Source organism: Odontomachus brunneus, unplaced genomic scaffold, assembly GCF_010583005.1.
Source record: "Odontomachus brunneus isolate Ranch 3 - 2012 unplaced genomic scaffold, Obru_v1 Obru_scaffold_051, whole genome shotgun sequence".
NCBI classification, from domain to species: Eukaryota; Metazoa; Arthropoda; class Insecta; order Hymenoptera; family Formicidae; genus Odontomachus; species Odontomachus brunneus.
The window spans coordinates 1,814,597-1,836,689 of NW_022639501.1; the positions used below are offsets into that span (position 1 = coordinate 1,814,597).

General features: G+C 39.6%; 2 protein-coding genes across 3 annotated transcripts in view; one reads left to right on the forward strand and one right to left on the reverse strand.

Moving 5' to 3' along the window:
* LOC116845324 (2-phosphoxylose phosphatase 1) overlaps positions 1 to 4,324 on the reverse strand; it is a 20,613-nt gene extending 16,289 nt beyond the window's left edge. For both annotated transcript variants that reach the window (XM_032817870.1, XM_032817869.1), the window contains exon 1: positions 3,822 to 4,324. The gene's annotated coding sequence lies outside the window, so the exon portion shown is untranslated. The remainder of the gene's footprint in view (positions 1 to 3,821) is intronic.
* LOC116845322 (patched domain-containing protein 3) overlaps positions 1 to 22,093 on the forward strand; it is a 30,420-nt gene that overhangs the window by 3,307 nt on the left and 5,020 nt on the right. Inside the window, exons 2-8 of the mRNA XM_032817862.1 lie at positions 12,566 to 12,842; positions 13,132 to 13,342; positions 14,234 to 14,416; positions 15,729 to 16,072; positions 19,360 to 19,560; positions 19,796 to 19,927; positions 20,877 to 21,190. Coding sequence (XP_032673753.1) covers positions 12,566 to 12,842; positions 13,132 to 13,342; positions 14,234 to 14,416; positions 15,729 to 16,072; positions 19,360 to 19,560; positions 19,796 to 19,927; positions 20,877 to 21,190 — 1,662 coding nt within the window. The remainder of the gene's footprint in view (positions 1 to 12,565; positions 12,843 to 13,131; positions 13,343 to 14,233; positions 14,417 to 15,728; positions 16,073 to 19,359; positions 19,561 to 19,795; positions 19,928 to 20,876; positions 21,191 to 22,093) is intronic.

The window sequence follows — 22,093 nt, forward strand, 5'->3', positions numbered from 1 at the left end:
GAGAGAGAGAGAGAGAGAGAGAGAGAGAGAGAGAGAGAAAGGAAGGGAGAGAGAAAGGGAAGAAGAGGGAGACGAGCCTGTCGTAAAAATCCTTCCAAATGCTATACAAATATTCGCGCGTGTGTTGACACTTCCAATAACGATTTCTTGGAATATTTTTCAATGTCGCAGATATTCATACAATATTTACACGACAAAAGTCGCGTATATAAAATATATATTATGTTATATCGTAATTTGATAACTGAGTACAGTACAAATTGATTCAATGTAGTTAAATACAGATTGCCATTGATTTTTGCATGGGAATTAATGCACAAGACTCCGTCTTCTTTTCTTTAACTCAGAAATTCACGATTTCCGGTACCGAGTAATATTTACATCGTGAAAACAATGTTGTACTGCCTTGGACACAAAACGCACGTCGCGATGGCAACACGGAGATTTGGTAACTGACGGTGAAAAGTATCGCTCTCGGCGACAACGGGTCAATCAACTGCGCTGTTGATATATTCCTTGAACATCGTCCCCGTAACAAATTGTTGACCTCGGAGGGTCGGTGGGGAATTGCATATTACTGACGCATCGACAAATCAGTAGCGAGGGGACGCTGTTGATATTCGCAAGGGCCTCCATCGATTATTTTCGTCGCGTCGAGAAAACCGCCGGAGAGAACTTTGTGAAATGTTGCTACGGGATTTCCGTAACTTTCGATTTCGATCGATCGATTCCGAGAGAATTGCACTTGAGGCGAGCCTTCGATTACAGAGTGTTGCCGATGAAAAACTTCGAGACGTATCATTATATATTAGTTGTTGACAGTTATAAATTGTCTCGAAACAATCGTGAAGATTGCGAAATGATTATAATTCACTCGTAGAAAAGAAAAATCTGGTAAACCTTGGGATAAAAATTGAGAAAGTATTATAAGAGTGACTTGAAAGAGAGTCGCGTGAAGGTAGAAAAAGAAGCAAACAATGCAACAATATTTTCCCTTTTGAAAAGATATAAAGATATGCATCAGAGATAAGGATGCTTCGCGTACTCGGAAAAGTAAAATTAATTTTAGAATATAATAATTAATCAGTCACACGTCAGCAAGTTCGTCGCGCAGCTGCACTGTAGCAAGCACAGTAGACGCAATAGAGACGCGGTTACATCCTCTAACATTCACTGGTTGCGCAGGTCTCGATATACGGCTCATTCGCTGCAAACTCAAATAAGTTACTTTCATTAACTGCGCATTATTGCGCACTTGTATCCATAGTGCAGACAATTTTACGCACTTGTGAGAGAGTCCATGCAGAAACGAGTGTACTTGTGCAATTGACGTCGCTTTATAAACCATTTTTCCGCGCCAGTCGGTTGCGTTCATGAACTTATAATCGCGAACTCACGCAAAAATTATTCGCGCGCGCGCTCGCCCCGGACCGGAAGTGGTGCGTAAAGTATTTTTGAAGACCGGTTGAATGGACCACTGCGCGCGCGGGACACTTACGCAATCTATTTAAATTAGAGAAAAGTAGCCGCGCGAAGTTGCGCGCAGAAAGAGAGAGGCACCGCTACCCATTCCTCTGGGCCCATCATGCGCCGACGTCGCCGGCCGATTCCCCGTAACCGATAAATTAAACACTCGGATATCTCTTCCGGTTTGAAAGCACGCGACTGCGCACGGCGAGCGCGCGCGCGCCTTACCGCGCGTCGACCAGCCGCGGTAGCCGTCGCAAGAAATCGACCGAATGATCTGGAGGGACTGTTACAATGCGCCGCACTGCTGCCGCTACGTTGCGCCTCAACTGCTGTTTCCTATCTGAAAGCAGTCGACACAGAAATGTGTCTCATTGTCCTGCCCGTGCTCGATGGCCGTGCGATGACTCCGATCGATGAGTCAAATCGCGAGCTTTGTATGATACACGTATGATCTCATAAGCGCATACCGCCGGGGCTCTCGATACCACAAATTTCCCGTCTGTTTAAGCCGCGCGACGTATTAATAGATGCTCATCGGCCACGTGTGAGAAAAGAGTCTTCTTCCTGTCTCTCAGGTGTCATTTCTCCTTACAGCGATTCGATCCTTGAGCGACAAGCTCAAGCAGCGTAGAATTACGGGACAGATGTATGAGGCCAATATTCTTTTAACCTATTTTTTTCCCTATATTTTATTTTTCCTTATATTTTTCCTTATATTTTATTTTTCCTTATATTTTTTTCCTTATATTTTTCCTTATTATACATGTAATATAATTACGTTTATATTTTCTTTATATTTCCTTTATATTTTATACTTTAATATTTTATATTGCATGTAATATAATTACGTTAATTTTCTTTATATTTTGTTTATATTTCATACTTTAATATTTTACATAACATGTAATATAATTACGTTACTATATTACTTATACAATTTTGTAGGGGCTTTACTCGGATCGAAAATCCTGGTACGAAAGTGTCAGAGTCACTTTCAAATTACAAACGATTGAAATTTTTCCGCGCGCCGTAACGTGATCATTCGTTCGCTATTAATTTTTACTTGGCTCGAGTGACACATTAATTTTCACACTTCAGCTTGGAGACGAAGGCATCAGAAATAAGTTAAGCTCCACAGATACTCTTTTTGCATTAAAATGCAGCCACATTTATTCTTGAAATTGAACATATTTATTAATTCTTCTTGACTGACGTGTTTACGCGAATTTTCTAAATGACAGCACTTGCCACTCCAATCGCTTTTCATTATCGTGTGACCTCGATCCTCCCTTATTAGAATTTTAGATTTTGAGTAACGTCCAAAGCGTGCGGTCTATTAAAATTTGCACGACGACTGCGGGATGTTCTTTTTATGTTAGTTGAGCAGTTGTAGGAATTTTCACGTTGTTGGTTTCATGTATATTAACACACTCGCTTGGGGGAACAAGATCTTCGGGAAACGAGAATCGCCTGAAGCGAGTCTGTTTTAACTTCCTCCAAGTTTTTATCTTATTAATGTTTAATTGGGAAGGAAAGTTTAACATCGCACATAAATCTCATTAGAACGATTTCTAATTTCGCGAATTTTTATAGGCATTTCTTAGAATGCCTATAAAATATATTTATATATATGTAAAAAATAGAAAAAGAGAGAGAGAGTTTCACAAATCGCAAATTTCGAGGTTTTGGCCGTTACGTCGAGATTGCAAATTATAAACTCGATTAGTTTCTCAAATATTTTCGTCGCGTGGTTTCGAGCGACGACGTCGCTTCCAAATATGTACACACGTGTAGATTCTCAAAGCTTGAAGTAATTTTAATAAGTCTCCGGATGTCGGCTTTGTATCTTATTTGATTTTGCAGATTAATAGTGATAGCACGCCGCTTATTATAGATTTATGTCACGGTAATAAAATTCACCGTGCGCGTAGAGCAAGATAATTCACGCTTGTGCATGAAGCAACCGAAGCGTCAACTATTTTTCTAACCGGGTGCAAGTGTCTCTTAAGGAATTTCTTTTTGCGTCGAGACATTGATTAGATGTTTTATCTTCATTATCTTATTACCTCGCGTCTTGCACGCTCGTGCGCGCGAAATGAAGTTATACTTCGACGAGTATTATCTTCGTTATTTAATCGTCCAGGTATGAAAGAGACGATAACAGTTTATACGCTGACAAGCTGACAACTGGATTATAATTGACACAATCACTGGATAAAGATGCAAAACGATGTAGGTGTTGCAGAAAAAGATCGCTTTCGTAATTTTCACGTTTTCATACTTTCATATTTTCTTCACGGAACATAGACGTACACACACACACACACACATATCTTGCTGTGTGTACTCACTGCTTCGACGCTGTCAATCACCTCTTCTGCATTCTACATTCTTGTGCTTCCTCGATTTCTTGTTTCTGTCGTTTCAGTTCAAAGTCATGCCTCTGGTCGGCGCATACTACGTTCAGTGTTGTTCAATAATATCTCCCGTTTGTTGTCTAATGACGCCGTGCTGTTTTGCGCTACCTTATAACACTCCTGTCGCAATAATCGGCAGTGTCGAAGGGGTAAGAGGTCGCGCGTGGCCAGAACGCATTTCGATATGTGTCCGCGTGCTTACGCGATAGCGCGCCTATAAATATGCGCGACGCACACACGAGTTATAAAAGCTCGATTTACGTACGTCGTTTTAAGAAATGCGGCTCAACCTTGTCCCGATTCCCTTCCCCCCATAGCGATTGCTCGCGCCGCGCCGCGACGAGCCTCGCGATTTTGCAATAGTTCGCGGATTTGAAAAAAAAAGGAACGAGCCGACTTGTCGAACCCTTCGCGATCAAAGACGACCGCGGACGTCCCGCGATCGTGATGCGAAATGCGCGTTCGCGAATTTATAGGCGCGAATCCGATGCAGTTTTGCATTCATTTGCAAGTTCTCACAAGTTCTTGAGCGACGTGTCATGTAGATAATATCCGTTCGCGTCTAGACACTCAGGCCGTCGTCATGAATTTTAATATCTCGAATGCTATGAACCCGGTAGGTGTCATCTGGGTATGGACTATGAACGCATATACGCGTCTGACGAATATTTTCGGCTCACACTCTCGAGCAACTGTCAACTGTGATGGGCATTTGTATTCATGTTCTTTTACATATCTCGTCGATAGATAAGATCTTAATCAACTTGGTACATTCCTTTTTCCATTTTTCAGTAAGTTACTTCTCTTACTAATTAACTTGTGAGCCTACATGAGACTTATCAGCTTAAAAGTATTCCTCAGCTGTTGTTCAGCTCTAAAGTGCTCCACGCTCAAAGAAGTTAATAAGTTTCTTAAGTTACCTTTTCTTTTTTTTTTTCTTCTTCTTTTTTTAGGATGTAGGAATATTGATGACGGAGCCAGCTCGATCCACTCACATCCGACGTGGCTGAAATTCAAATCGGTATTCTTATGCAGGATCTTTCACAATTCGCGACCTTACTTTAAGGACAGGTCGACTTCAAGTCGACACTATTATCGATTGTATCGTGAATATATGCATAATTATAGAGTACACGCCACACTCTCAGTGTCGGTGTACGTGTGATTAATCGAGCAATGCAATAGGTCTGTCTGTGTTGTGCGCTTTTAACTGGTTTCAGCAGAAAATTATTACCAACGAAAGAAAAGGAACAGTCGAAATGAAACATCATACAGGACGTTCGGTAAAATGAGATAGGAAAATTTAGTTTGGTCGTGATTTAAAGGCAATACATTGCCTTGAGTAATTACTATCTGCGATTGTCACTCGACCTGGTCTAAGCAGCATTTCGTGGTTCAAGGATCTCGAAACGTAGATGAATTCTTTTCAAGGCAAAGACACATCGCACTTTACGCCTGCACAGAGAGAAGAAATATTACAATGAAAATTATTATTGAACGACCGAGGAGTACATTGATATCCCACCTTGATCTGTTAGTCTTTTGATTGTGGCTTATAATTTTATTTTAGATTATATTTTATGTGTGGATCTTTTATCTTATTTCAAAAATTTTAATTACATCTTTCATCTATATCTTAGGAACTGAGAGAAAGAAAGAGGAGTCTAATATTAAAAAATTTCGTATTTTTCTTAACAGGATAAATTCTACTGACACAGTTTATTCTTGCGTGTTAGGAAAACGTGTTAAAATTGGAGGGAACTCGGTTGAAAAAGAAGCTGAACATTCTCTCCGTGTATTTAATGTAATTATCTCGAGAAAACCCGCTCTTTGCGGCCAAAGTTTCTTACGTTACACCGTCGTCTTTCCCACTTTACTCTGATATTTGTTGACGTCATATGTACGAAGTGTGTTCGAAAGAAAAAAGGCGTTCTTACGAGATGTACGTGCCAGACGCAACTCAAATTTCTCTTTTAGAGTAAGCTCGTTTTAAATTTAAATTGCCTTGAATTGCCTTAAAGGCATTTAAATACGTCCGAATTCCCGTTAAGAATTTAAAAAATAGGCGCGAGCGCATGTTTGAATATTACAAAATTTCTTGCAATTGAAGTTGAGCCGTGATGCGGCTTTCGCAAACAGCCGCTATTCCGAGTTGGTTTACGACGCGCAACAAAAAATTCTAATATTGTTGGCTTGATTGCTGCGCTATTCTTGCACTGGTTCGCCTTCGACGGAAAGGACTCACTTATAAGCCCCGAACTAGCTAGCACGAATTTCTTGCCACTCGTGCACCCAAGACGCCTCGTGTGTATGCCACTTTCGTAATTTTATTACCGCGGTTGCATCTCGAGTCGTGCGTTGCATGACGACTATTCCTTTTTTTCCTCTCGGAGACAGATCGATGCGTGTCACTCTCACTTTCGTTTTGCGTAAGGTGTATCCGGAGTATTGACCGAAATGAAGCCGTTCGTCGAGTCGAGAGCCGAGTTGCCGGGACATAAAATGGGAACGAGAATTCACTTCTGCTAAAGAGGTAGAAAAGGAGCTACTTTACATAATCTCTTTATGACGTCCTGCTAATCGCTGTGCGAGCGACATTTCAAATTACCTTCGGATTGTACGAATGGATATGTGAATTGGATTATAAATAATTGGATCTTGAGATATATGGGATTTATAATTACGGACAACAACCCGCGACAATCATGATAATTCCAACAATGAGTAAAATAAGTGAGTAAAAGTAGTAGTAGTACAGTGAGTAAAATAAGTACTATCTTTTATCGCGCTTTTGTTCACGACAGGCAGCCAAACAGAGAGATAGACAAATAAGACACAGAGAGCGAGAGAGAGAGAGAGAGGAGGGGAGGGATTGGCAAAGAAAATAAGTGCAAAACAAAAGAGTGTTTGTTAAGGATAGTTTTGAAAATGGTCCCGCGATCATCACACGTACAAGAACAAGAACGAAAGTGCTGCGCTTCTAAATAACGAAATGGAAAATTCTCTCCTTAGTCACGGCATACTTTCACATCGACACGCTGCACTTGCTTATCGTTAAGGTAGAAGAATCGCGCGCGGCCGTACGTCCGTTCTTGGGCACGTGCACGCGCATTTACGCACCTGCGTACGGCTCGCGTACGTGAAAGGTATTTGACGAAAGGACAAGGGTGGCCGCTACTGCTAATTGCGCTGTGATTGCAACAAGCGGGAATGTCGTTGTCGTGAATAACAACGTCATTTATCGATGATGATTAACGCAACAATTGCGGAGCGATTAATGGAGATGGTAGTGATAAGCTGGGAAAGTGCAAGTGTGCTCCCTTTTCTCGTTAGGTGGCTCTTTTCTCGTTGCATTGAGGGAGATCTCGACACTCCTATGAGAAGATTCGGACACTCAGTATAAAACTGATTCAATATATGACTGATACAATGGTGATATATATACGATATATAATTGATACAAAGATTATATATTTTTCGATATAAAATGTCAATAGAAACATCAGCACACTGAGAAAAATTTCTGGTAATAATTATCCAGCCTGTGTTATAGTTACTACATTTAGTAAAATATTATCAATTAAATATAAAAAGTGAATGTTGATATAAAGCTATATGAAAGTTAATGTTATTAACAATTTTGTAATTATTACCAAATATTTGGTAACATTTACCATATTGGTTACTATTTACCAAATAGTATGATAAAGCGCATTTGGTAAGTATTACCAAACTTTTTTCTTCAGTGCACACAAAAATGAGTTGTATCATTTAAAACGCAGTTTTTAACTGTAAATTTTAGTTTTTTCTTATGTACTCGTCATACACTTTTCGTGAAACCACCTGCGTTTTTGCTCAACATTGCGCTCTAGGGTTTGGCCTTCGTACAATTGTCATAATGAAAACCGCAAAAAATTCCACGATACAATTATCGACGTTTATGACGTGTATGATACTATCTGGGCAACAATCATAATGTGCGCACGCTAAATAAAAAATCTGTCGAAATATCTTTAAATTGTCTCATATATATAACTCCATAAACGTTACTTTCGTATGATAAGTTGTCCTTCGAAAATACTCAATAAAGCAGAGAGGAATGATTAAGTAGAATAATTGTAAGAAATAAGAAACAGCGATATGTCTACTGCCAGTCACTTTAACTTACCCTACTAACTCTTAATCTCCAGGAAGCAATCATTCTTGTGCTTGGATATACTTTCCCTGAGTGAGTTTTTACTTGCGCAATTTTATTTCACCTTCCAAACGTATTCACCGGCTATTATCGGGCAATATCGGAGGTTAGAGCAAAGGAAGCGGTTCTCTTGTCGGCTGGTGAGCCGATGGCGGAACTCGAGAATGATCGTTGATGAGGACAGCCTCGTTATCGTTCACGACTAACAAAACGGCGGCATGTCGCCTACATTTCAACGACAAATAATGCCCAAATTATATTATTTCTCCCTAACGTGAACGATCTTTCCTCGCTGGTGTGTTCGACGACGTCATCGCGAGAAGTTACGAGCGTCAATGCTTATTATTACGTGCGAATTTCACAAATCCCGAGTTCTCGAGGACGCTCTAGGTGAAATCGAACAGTTAAAATTCCGCAAGCGAGACATTAAGACGCGTGTTCTGCATTTTTAACCGCCGCTGCTCGGAGTCTCGTTGCCACCATTACTTATCACCGACGTTGACGAGACGATCACGTGTGATCGTTGCGAAAGCTCAGACAATCTCACAGAAGGATTACGTCGATGCACGCCAAACTTACCTCGCTTCACGCGGATCCTGCGAACACCCGAAGCAAATACTCAACGCGGAAATCGAGTCTCTTATCGAGTACACCGGCAATCCCCGTCTTCCTCGGAGTTATGACTTCCTGATACTCGATATACACGGTAGCGTTCGACAACATGGATTTTGCGAATTTCTATGTGCGAATTTCACGTGTGTGGAAACTATCGAGAGCGTGCGTGTCTCCACATCGGCCGCTGGAATAAGCGGCTCGCCACGCTCGACAATAATTGCTGGTGAATCGGTTAAAAAGACAGCGGCGAGTGCGTTCTAGTAACCCATAGATAATAATCTGTCGTAACAGCGTTCGTACTTCGATCTTCCGCTGAGAGCATGAGCGCTCCGTCCATGAAGAAGACGCGATAATATCAAGCGTATTACGCAGTCACGACGCATGCAATCGCAACTCTCCTAGCGCGGCAATTATTATTCAAAGCCGAGTAAAGTTTATTGTGTCGCGACATATCCTGTTATCTTAGGCGGATCTGCTTATCGGCCGATATACGACGCGACACACAGATGTTGTTCAATAGAGTCAGAGGATAGAGTCCTTTCGCGACGAGAAGGATTCGGGAGGAAATGTATGCGCTTCCCCTCGAAATGCACGAGTAAGTCGGTGAATGCGCCTCCTCGGGACGGTGTCGGTAGTCGCGATTGTCGGATCGGCGATTTGAGAGAAACCTCGTTGAGTGTTTCGAGCGTAAACATTCTCGTGGAAACGAAACCGGGGGATTTATCAAGAAGCATTGCGAACTGAAGCGAAGCGCCGAAGGCCATGTCCTCCCTCTTGCACCTGTCGACGGATTTAGCGCCGCGCGCGTCGAACACGGCCGGAGCACCACCGTTGATCCTAGGACGACGGCATGGCAAAAGCGCCGATTGTTACGCGAGGTTATTCAATCGTGTCTAACGCGAACGGACGGGATTGTGCGGCGGCAGGTTGGAATTATCCAACGGTAGCTTCAACGGTGACTTTCTCCGTCGAGAGCGGTCGCCTTACGGCACAGGCGCGGACAGAAATGGCCTCTGAACTTGGGCTTCGATCGACGATCGGCTTTAGTGTGTCTTTTCCTAATGACATGTCCGTGACATGCGCGCACGGAAAATCCAGGCGGAATCGAGCGGTTTTAGAAAGTCGTTCGCCAACGTCCTCCTGCGCGAATCTATGCTCGCGACTAATAACGTTTCGTGTCGCGAGACACCACCAGGCTCTGTGTGGCAGTAGACTTTCGAGATCTATCACGAACTCCTTGCTCCCCGCGCGACAGGCTTCGCGCGCAAATTCATGGAGAGATACATCGATATTGTCGTGAGCGATATCTCGCAATAGTGCGGTCGCCCGGCTCGATGAACTGCAAACTTTACAACTGCAGCTGTTGGTCGAGCAGCGGACATTTGCATTTCAGATACGAAGGCAGATACAAAAAGAAAGACTCTATGTATCGAATCGTTATATACAGTATATACAGACTGTCCCAGACTCTCTTCCACAATTACTGAATAAAAAAGTCCCCTACCATTTTGCGAATAATCACAGAGTTTTAGGTATTAATTAAAAAAGATTTGTGCATTATCCCGCACAATCATATAACAATTTTCTTTTATTAGTAATTAAAAATTCACGTGGTTATTTGCAAAATGATAAAGAACTTTTTGTTCAATTTGACTTAATATACAAGCACACAATAAGAGACATCGCTACTACAGCTTATTTATCATATCGCGTGATCACCAATCTTCTTCAATTACTCAGACAACATAATGTCTAAAATCGGAACATAAGACGTTTTAAAAATTATCTTTAAGACGCCTTAAAGACATTTATACGTAAATCGTCTGAAAGACATCTTAAAGATGATCTTTAAGATCCGATTTTAGATATTATGTTGTCTGGGTAATATCTTGACTATTATTGCGAATGTCGCAAAATGATACAGAACTTTTATATTTACCTCAACCCGTTCCCACAAAAATTACGAAGGAAAGTTTGAGATATTCTGTTCATATTATATGCAAATATTATATAATACATATATTTCATAGAAAGAGAGAAAGAAATATATTTATCTATTTTCTATTTGTCTATATCTATCTGTTTCTATCGATATCTATTATCAGAACCTGTAACAGCATTTTTCTTGCAATCCGGTATAGCGGCGATGATTGGGCAGAAATTAAGTCATTGCCATATCGTCAACACAATGCGCAAACGAATTAAAAGCTTTCTTGGGTCTTCAAGGCGAGAAAACAAACGTGCGTGAAAATCCGATGAAGGTGATTCATTCTTCTACGGCGTGTCATGTAATCCCTTATGAGGGCACTATCGTCGCGCGAGAAAAAGGCTTTGTATCAGAACAAAGGGTATAGGATTCACGTCTCAATCGAAGAGAGAAGGGCAGATTTAACAAAAAATAGGAGCCTCTTGGCCGAACAGAGCTTCGGTACTTGAAAGACGGACCTTTTCGATCAAACACACAAAAATTCGTTAATAACAAGTGTTTTACTAAATATTTGAATTATTATAATTCTGTTACAGAGACACACACTCACACAATGATACGACGCGAGTGTTATGAATAGTAATAGGATTCAACAAAACTGAGATATTTGGGTTGAGCCGTCATCGGAAATTACACATTTGAACAATTTTTTATTCCATTGACAACCATGTGAGAATTGTGAAGCATTACACGATGCTTCAATTGCTTATGACTGAGACCAGAAAACTGTGAACATTTTAACTTGAAACCACAACCGTGAATAACTCACATCAGGTTTTCAACCCCGCGCGAGTTTCGGCTCGTAATATCCGATTCTGGAAATCCTCAAGTCCACATGATTGCCTCCCGATGTCTTGGCGATTGTTGTTGCGATTGTTTGAGCGTGTGCACTTTTTGCACAATCGCGCGTTTGTCTTCTTACCTTATTTACTCTCCTGCAAATTCTCAGTTGCGCGAGGGGACCTTGGCTGAACTCTTCGTCGCGCAAACGATAATAGATGTTTCCGCATATTCTACCACGAGGAGCATTAAATAAACGAGCGGCGCTATTATGTTGAGCTCAGCGACTTAAGCAAATAATAAATTTACGTAACAACGAGTACTCCGACGGGGAAATAAGGAGCAAAAAGGATTGCGCACTTTTCGCATTGCGCGTTTAACGAACCATACGAGAAATTCGATTTTACGTCCAGAGCCATTCGATCTATACGACAGATAACGAAGAAATGTATTGTGCATTTCATCGTTGGGGCGGCAGACATGCATACGCGGCTCGATATATTATAAATGCAAAACACTAATTGAGCAGCTCATATTTCTTGCACCCGCATAGATCGTACTTTCAACACTACAAGCACAATCGCACATCTGCGTCGCAAATTATCCGGAGAATTATTCGCGAAAAGTCGACACTTCGCTACAACTCCGACGATTGTTACTGCTTGTGAATAATTGTACGAAATTATTGCTCTTTCGCGCACTTAAACGCGGCTTAAAGAACTTCGAATCGACTTCTACTCAGAGCTGGAAAGTAACGTGTCTCTGATGACGCCGTTTTACCGTTACGCGTTACTTTCTTTCAGTAACAGCTCGGTAACGGCGTTACTTCTTTTTCTTTTTCGCGTTAGCAACGATGACGGTAACGCAATTACATCTTTTGGATAACGGTAACGAGTTATTTTTCGAGATGAGTTACGGGAATGGACTTACCTTTCTCAATGCGTAACGGTTTACTTTTGAGAGGTGACTTTCCCAATCTCGCCTTCACTTCACTGCCTCTTGCCTTTCGCAGGTCTCTGAGATGTTACGAATTCTGAATGCCGAGAATGCAGCGAGCAGAATAATAATAGTTAAGGACTGGTTGTGTGCTTTCACTTTCAGATGTGGCAAAATCTAAAGTGCGTCGATGACTTCTTGAACCGTGCGTTTCACAAATTAGGCCTCATCGTCGGCCGGCACCCGGGCTACTTCGTGATCGTACCATTGTTGTTGGCCTGCATATGTTTCACCGGCTATCAAAGGATACACTATGAAATCGACCCGGAATACCTATTCTCGCCCATCAACGGGCCCGGCAAGACCGAACGAGCGGTGGTCGAGCAGTACTTCAAAGTCAACTATAGCTATCAATTCGATCTTAGTCGTATCACCAGACCAGGTGAGAGCCTCGCCGATCATTCGTTTTGTTATTCACACGATTTCTTCGTCTACGAGAAATTCTATGACGAGTCTAACGAGCTTAGTGTCCTGCGATATAATTAAAAGACTGACATAGATTCTGTAATATATAGTCCTTGTACTCGTAACATACTCGTGAGTGCACAGCGCTAGGTCAGAGAGAATCCGCGAGTGTGTCGAGAGATACGGGTTATCAAATATGTCCGTTGCAATATTTATTTATGATGTATGTGCGTCGACTACATCCGTCGATTTTCTTGTTTTGGCAGGCCGATTCGGCCACGTCATTGTGATTCCCAAGGATGGCGGGCACAATATGCTGAAGAAGGAGATTTGGCAAGAGCTGATGGAACTCGATCGGATTATTAAGGACATCAAAGCCGAGTATGAGGGCGAAACGTTCACTTACCAGCAAATCTGCGCACGATGGCTCGACGAGTGTTTCGGAAACGATATTCTAGACCTGCAGCTAGTGATAACGTAAGCGTGATATTACTATAATTAGTACGATTCATGTTATATGAGTTAGTAAAATTAGTATTATTATAATGAATATATACTACACAGAATTAAAGGGTCCTGTGGCTAAATTAAAGATTTATTAATTGATGCAATCGCGCCTTGTCTCAAAGCTATTCGCCAGTTTTCGTGGAAGTTTTAATCCGATCTTAACCCTAGGTTACCACACTGGATTTTATCCCAGATAAGACTTTGCGGGTCTGCCATTTTGGGAATTATCAACTGCGAGGTTGCATATTTTCCAAACTACTATCTTTTGCATATTTCTCTATACATAGACGAATTCCTTGAAGTCTGGCGTTTCGATGGAAAAATAATTTTTTTCGAAATTGGTTGACTTTTGTGGAAGTTATAACGAAATATATGACGTAAGGTAGCCATTACTCCAGTATGGCAGATCCGCGATTTTTTGAAGTTTGGTATCTTAGGGTTAAATTTGAATTTTAAATCTTAAATTTACAAATTTTACATTTTTATTCAATTTCAGACTTTTTATTAAATTTAATTTGAAAATTAAAATCTGATATTAAAATAACGAGTTATTTTTCAAGATGAGAATAACGACAACGAGTTACTTTATTCAGGGCGCGTTTCGTTACGTGCTCGCAACGCTCGCGAGCATCATTCTATCTTTGTTGCTCATGAATGTTAAACAAAAGTAGAATGACGCTCGCGAGCGTTGCGAGCGTGTAACGGAACGCGCCCTCAGTGTGTAATATAGGTTACGTTTGAGAGAAAACTCAGACAAAAGATCGATTAATTCGACACACAATCACGTTGGCGAACGATGTTTTTGTCGGCAAGTTACTCGCTAACTTGCGTCCATGTTTTAATCGGACTTTAAATTTTCAGCGAGGTGGAAAGTGGGGATCTCAATCTCACGTTTCCGATTATGTTGAATCCGGTCACGTTGGATGCTCTTGTGTTTCCGGTGTTCTTCGGCGGAACCGTCATCGATAACGGTGTGATAAAATCGGTGCCCTCGGTGCAGCTCGCCTACTTCATTACCGTCGACAGTCCGCGACAAGACGCAATGTAAGTCCACCGAGCATGTCGAGTCTCGCTTATCGAGTTCACGAACACGTCATAGCCTGATGGCGAAACTGGTCACTTATCTTAATTACGCACGGCAAAGATCTTGAAAGTAGTGCCTCTCGCAATTTACTATAAATAAGGAAACGATTGGAATTCTGTACGAAGATAAACGGGCAACAATCTCGTATAAATATCGCGGAACTACCGTTTAAGCAATATATCCTTAAAACATAACGCCGCCATCAATTATCTTTCAGGCTAATTTTGTTTTTCACAAATATTCTGGAGTCAAACAAAAATCTTGTAACTGGGATCACGTGTTGAAAAATAAAATAAAAGATATCTCCTTATCTCGCTTCTCGCCAAGATTCAACATCAGTATTTCCTGTTTACTTGTGTATTTTATCATCGTGTTATATAAAGCTATTACAAAATATATTTTTGATCTTTATATTCAATAATGTTCAGTAATTGTAATAGAAGAGCGATAACTCATTAATTCGTTGCATGATCGCTATCGTTCATTGGCATCGGTGGTCTCCATGAAAATAATATTTGATTCATTCATGACCATTGGTGCTGATTGCCCATTGTTACCATTAAAGGTGCTAAAGCATTACAATGAAACATATATCAGCATTTTCCTTGCAATACTTTGTTTCAGTTAACCAAGTTGTTTGTGTTAACTATGACCTGAGCAAAAGTAGTAGCAGAAAAACTTGTGATTTCACTAAAATATCGATCGTGTGTGCGCACGCGAACGTGTATATGTGGGTTTGATTAACACGTTTGCTATCAGCATCATGAGTAACGCAACGATCTTTCACGAGAGACTAGAGTTACACACGTATGATAGAGCGATCGTTTTCCTTCCTATATTTATATAAATAGACTAAATCTATTCCACGCACAAATACATTAACTCTTAATTATAAATTATAATCAATGTAATTGAACAGAACAAATTTAGCTTGTTTATGCAGCATAGGAATCGTTGTCACCACATATTTAACTCTGATCTTCCGTGACAATTAATTATTAATGACATACATTATGTACTAATTATACAAATTATTAATTATGATAATTATGCAACTGTTCTACACAATTACATAAAGAAATGATGCGATGTGGTCTGTGGAGAGAATTTTCTAAATAAATTCTGGTTACTAACATGTCAGATGCAGACAGGATCTTGGCCCATTAGACGAAACTTTTTTCCTAGGACCCAACCGTGCTCCGCATGACACTTCTCTTCGATATCCTAATTGAATTTCTTATTTGAATTTCTTCTTTTCTGTCTCTAAATCAGCGGGGCCGCCTGGGAGGAGGCGTTTCTGGAAGTCATCGGCAAGGTCGAGGATGAAGGTGCGTTCAAGCACATTAGCACCGCGAGATTCGCCTCGAGGACCCTCGAGCTGGAACTGGAGGCCAATACGAAGACGGTCGTGCCGTACTTTGCCAGCACGTTCATCATAATGGGTCTGTTCTCGGTCGTGACATGCATGATGACCGATTGGGTGCGCAGCAAACCTTGGCTTGGTTTGCTGGGTAACATCTCGGCCGCCATAGCGACCGTCGCTGCTTTCGGATTGTGTATGTATCTGAGGATAGACTTCATCGGCATCAACCTCGCCGCGCCGTTCCTCATGATCGGTAAGTCGCCGATTTTAAGTTATTACTGCGGACAGAACAAACCTTTTGGAATTCTTTCAAACTAAATATTATCGTGATTTCTTTATTTCGTTCTTATATAAATCGGTCAAGGTAGTTACGTCAAGTTTTACGTTCTAACATTGCCTAGACAGTACAAACTTCTTAGGTCTGTATTAATAGCCGTTACTTGAAGCTATCATAGTTTAAGTAAACAATACTCGATTTAAATGAAGAGAATTTTGATTTAATTAAATATATTACCCACCTAATAAATATTTATTAATTTTTAAATATTTTTTTTCTCAGTATATTAGTATGAGTCTACACGCAAAAAAATGACTTAGTAATATCAGCTAAATCGCGGTAGCTAATTCAAACTTAGTCAAAAGGCTAATCGTTTAGCTGTCACTGCTAAGAATTGGCTATGACAGCTAAAATGCATTCGCTATGAAATACAAATATATTACAAATACATTAAAAATGCATATTATTTCAAGTAGCTAAGAAAATGGTAGTTATTCCTAAATTTCTTATCGTATGCATATATTAAAAAAGTTTGCCGCACAGCTACAATCATTTGCTACAGTCATTTGTTTCTAGTAGTTAATATTTCTCGCAGTAGCGCCTAAGTTTAAACAGCGAATAAATTTAGCTTCGGTAATATCGACATTAGCTGTTCCTATTTCAGTGATACATCTTATCTGCCATAGCTATTTTTCAGCTCTGGAAGCTAGTTTTTTTGCATAAGAAATGTACGAAAAAGACGTCTGAAAAAGATATTTTATTTTATTTAGACGTCTTTAAGACATCTTTTAGAAGTTTGTGCTGTTTTCCACATGAATGCCACGTCTGTCTCCGCGTGTCACATCTAATTTCTCAGACAGTATGAATAATAATAAGAAACGTGATTTTAACAGTAAATTAAAACAGCGTGATAATGTACGTCTGGAGTTTGTGCTGTATGTAATGTCTGGAATTTGTGCTATTGTGTAAGATAAAGGCGATATTAATAGTATTTTAAAAAAACAATACATCTTCCTATTCAAAGCGGAAAAGTAACGATATTTTCAGATGCGGACACCTTCCAATTACACGAACAATCTAATATCGCCAATACTCGACCCGAGTTCGTCGGACAATCTGTGATTACAGAACTTGCAGAACTTTTTGCATAACTTTCTCATTCGCGCCTATTTCAGTGATACATCTTATCTGCCATAGCTATTTTTCAGCTCTGGAAGCTAGTTTTTTTGCATAAGAAATGTACGAAAAAGACGCCTGAAAAAGACATTTTATTTTATTTAGACGTCTTTAAGACATTTTTTAGAAGTTTGTGCTATTTTCCGCATGAATGCCACGTCTGTCTCCGCGTGTCACATCTAATTTCTCAGACAGTATGAATAATAATAAGAAACGTGATTTTAACAGTAAATTAAAACAGCGTGATAATGTACGTCTGGAGTTTGTGCTGTATGTAATGTCTGGAATTTGTGCTGTTGTGTAAGAAGAAGGCGATATTAGTAATATTTTAAAAAAACAATACATCTTCCTATTCAAAGCGGAAAAGCAACGATATTTTCAGATGCGGACACCTTCCAATTGCACGAACAATCTAATATCGCCAATACTCGGCCCGAGTTCGTCGGACAATCTCTGATTACAGAACTTGCAGAACTTTTTGCACAACTTTCTCATTCGCGCCGTTCCGTATGTATCTCGCGAATCCCTGTTAATATCAGCTATCCAAAGGTTTGTCAATCGATACTCAGATTGATACCTCGCGAAAGTTGAGTAACAATAATAACGACAGGACTTCGTCTTTTTTGCAACGCGATGCCGTAATCTCCTGTCACGTCTGTAGAAACACGTATTTCCACGACGATAAGTACGTTAGCTCGCCGTCAGGTGCGTATGAGCGAAATAAACGAACTATGATTTATGTGAAAAGCGGAAGTCTCCTTTTCTCTTTCAACGTTGCGCTCGCCTGCGTACGACGCCGAATAAAGTCAGTCTTCACCGGTAACAGCGACTCTGTACGATTCAATTTAATGATCGTGATTTTTAGATTGACTACCATTAGCTCAAATTTTACCGGGAAATACTCAGCAACAATGATTATATCGGCGGATCAATCTTCATTACTTAATTTACGTGAAGCAATTCGGCTCATAAGTAATCGAATTACGCAATATGATATGTGAATAATCGAGTTGCGTGCGACACGATCAATTCGTTTGGTCAATCTTAATTTTGCAAGAGAAACTGCTATTATATTCAAGCGAGAAAACTTTGACGGATCTTCACAATAGTCACGCGTTGTTTTGATCAGATTTCTAATACGTATGCGAAGTACATTATTTCGCGGTTTTAATTTTCTGCTAAAATCACGTTTCCTATTATTATTCATACTGTCTAAGAAATTAGATGTGCAGACAGACGTGACATTCATGCGGAAAATGGACGCTGATAATTCCTAGAGTGATCACATATTGACAAAATACATCCCCCAAGCGTTATTATTATTCTCGGAAGACTTACTCACGATTGGTGACTACATCAGATGTGAAACCGACGTACAATTCCTTTGGAATTATAATTGAGTGATATTAAATTACTAAAGAAACCGCAGACGTTACGAAGAATACATTATCATGACACTTCTGTAGTTCAAAGGTAAAAGACTCTCAAGAAGTGAGTCACATCTTATGGCAAATTTAGAATCGATGTTTTGTTCACATACAGTTTATAAGTTGATACGTATATAAGAAAGAAATAATTGTTCGGCAAATTAAAATACAGAAATGTGGCACGTACACAAAGAAAAATAATTTACTGGTCCAGCAAATTTTCTGCTGGTCTAGCAAAATCTTTTCGTTATTATATGGATAGCAAAAAGATTTGCTAAGAGTACTAATCACTATTTGCTGGATATAATTTTCTGAATCTATAAATTATTTTGCTATAAGAACCATAATGGATTTATATAAACAGTTGCAGTTTTGCTCCGATAGCAAATAAATTTGCTAAGAATACATTATTTTGCATCAGTAGCAAATTAACATGATTCTTAGGACAAATACACTCAACAAATTTTTTCTATCCTGGCAACGAAACTACTTCTGCTTTGATAACGAATCATTTGTAAAATTAGTTACGTCAACTAAATTTTTTTGATGTCACTACGATATGCAGTAGCAACGACGATTTTGCTAAAAGAGCAAAATTTTTTTTCTCCGTGTATATACAGATGTAACACAATAAACAATTTGCCTTTTTTCGTTTAATAGGAATAGGCATCGATGATACTTTTGTCATGTTAGCGGCTTGGAGGAGAACGAGCATCAACAAACCGGTGCCAGAAAGGATGGCAGCAACATTGAGCGAGGCAGCTGTTTCCATCACCATCACATCACTAACGGATATGATATCCTTTTTCATCGGCATTATGTCGCCCTTCCCTTCAGTCAAGATTTTCTGTATTTACTCAGGTAAAAAATATATCGGGAGAATTCAGATTACTATTGCTTACAAAGTATCTAAAAAGAAATCTTTGTGTGAAATCTTCGTATTTCATGAAGACATAACAAGCGGGAAAGAATTAAAAAACATACGTGAGAAATTGCAATGATTTGGATTGATTTGAATGATATTCTGTGTATATGTTATGCTGAAATCGTGATATGTGATCCATATTTTTAACACCAGGTATATGTTAAATGACAGGTTTCGCGGTAGTTTTCACTTTCCTGTTTCACATAACGTTCTTCAGTGGATGCGTCGCGATCAGCGGTTATTGCGAACGAAAAAATTTGCACAGCGTCATCTGCTGCAAGGTGCAGCCTTTATCTAAATCCAGTGAGTATCCATCGTTATTTCATGCCACTATCGCTACTTAGATCCTCCTACGACGCTGATTTAAACGCAATAAAAATTGTATAACGAATACAACAGGTAGTTTGTTAATTTTGATTAATCATGATCTGCAGTCATAAATCACTAGTACTTCATGAGCTTATAAATTTGAATGTTCTTATTTTTGTTCCTGTGTCAATCATGTTGCCAGACACCCCCATTCGAAATCTTGTTACGTCTGGTAGTATGACGTACCGCAGTTACGTCAATGGACTGACGCGTTGAATACCGTTAATTCGTTAGATCACATCCTATTATGTAACGAAAAGAACGTACTTTCTCCTTACTTCATCATTTTAAATATTAATACATCCGCAGCAAAGTATAAAAAAAGCTATTAAAAAAATTTTATTTCGGTATAAACTCAAGTTTACATCAAAACGAAGAAGCTAAAAATTATAACTCCTTCCAATTTTATTGTATCATACTCGATTGCAATTATAATATCGCATTGTGCACGAAAGTATTTGGTAACAATCAGTAAAAAATTTCTTTGTGAAAAGAAATAATATATAGATATTTGCAATTACGACGCAACGTTCTTGAAACAAATGTGAAAAAATAAGTCAAGAACAATACAGTTTTCAGTATCAAGTCTGGATACTCGAGCATTTGAGCTTTCAGGTTTTTATTCTTATTATTTTTCTTATCTATTTGTCAAACCATTGTATGCGTAAAAGGATTGACTTTACCTTCATATTTTTATACGTAAATTAACGAGGAAAGAATGTGCATGCATGAACAAACATATATAAAAAAAACATACAATTAATTAAAAAAAAGCATCTTGATTTCGAATATGCCGGGTTTTACTGATAGCGTTCGTTGTAAATATCTTTATTTGCATTAAATAATATATATCTTCATCAGCATTGTGTGCATGATATTTCAGCTCATCGGTCGTGGTTCTACAGAGTGCTATGCTCCGGCGGAATTGATCCTGACGACCCTCACAATCCGATCGACAATCCCGAGCACGGATGCATGACTTGGTTTCGCGATTATTTAGCGACCGCGCTAAACTATCGTCCCGTGAAAGCGTTCATCATCGCCATTTTTATCTGCTATCTTTTCGGCGCCCTATACGGACTTACGACCCTCCAGGAAGGTCTGGAACGACGCAAACTCTCGAAAGAGGATTCCTACTCGATCGCCTTCTACGACCGCCAAGACATTTACTTCAGGGAGTTCCCTTACAGGATACAAGTAAGTTGAAAACTTCGACTAAAAACTTACGAGACTTGCAAGACGGTATGCCACGTTAACTCCTTCGTTTCTTATCATATCATTATGTCTAACTTTATGGTAGCTGTCTTACCACATTTAATAAATTCTAACTACTTGAAAAGAGCAAAAATTACGAAGATATGAAAGAAAAAATAACCTGCCTTGTAATATGAAATTAATGTTAATTAAATCAATCCTTTATTTCTATTTATTTCAACAGAAACAATTTTTGAAATCGCGATAGTCAACATTATCGCATATTACAACCTTGAAATTCACTTCAGGATCTATGTCGGCCGTTATTATTAGAGTTCCGTTTCCCGCGCGCGCAAAAAATTTCCGATAAGCGACGTAAAAAAGAAATGCTAACGTCGGAAGAACGTTCGGAGTGCGTTACGCTCGGAACTGCCACGCATAATCCAGTACGCGCAATTATGTCACGTGCTCGCCTCGATACGACGCGATATCGTGCGAACAACTTTCTCCGACTGGCTAGCTCGGACCTTAAGAAAAGCAACGTACGTTACATCACGCTTCCCCGAGCCGATCGATCGGCAAGAAAGACCATCTAAACGGAGAGATCCCCAGCTCGTGTATAAATCCTCGCTTCTGCTTACTTGAGCTCTACTTGAATCAAGATAATTTCACTTTCAATATTTACACTGCCGTGGACACGTTTTCTTTTCTACTTCGTTCTTCTTTTGTTCAACATGTTACAACGATTTTTGCAACAGGGAACGCTACAAGAAGCTACTTTTACTGCATAAATAAAGCAGTTGAGTGTGACTTATTAACACACTTGCTATGCGATAATTCTTTATTCTACGTATATGTGAACAAATTAAGTCTGTTTTGCGTTATTACATAAAAAAAAAAAAAAAA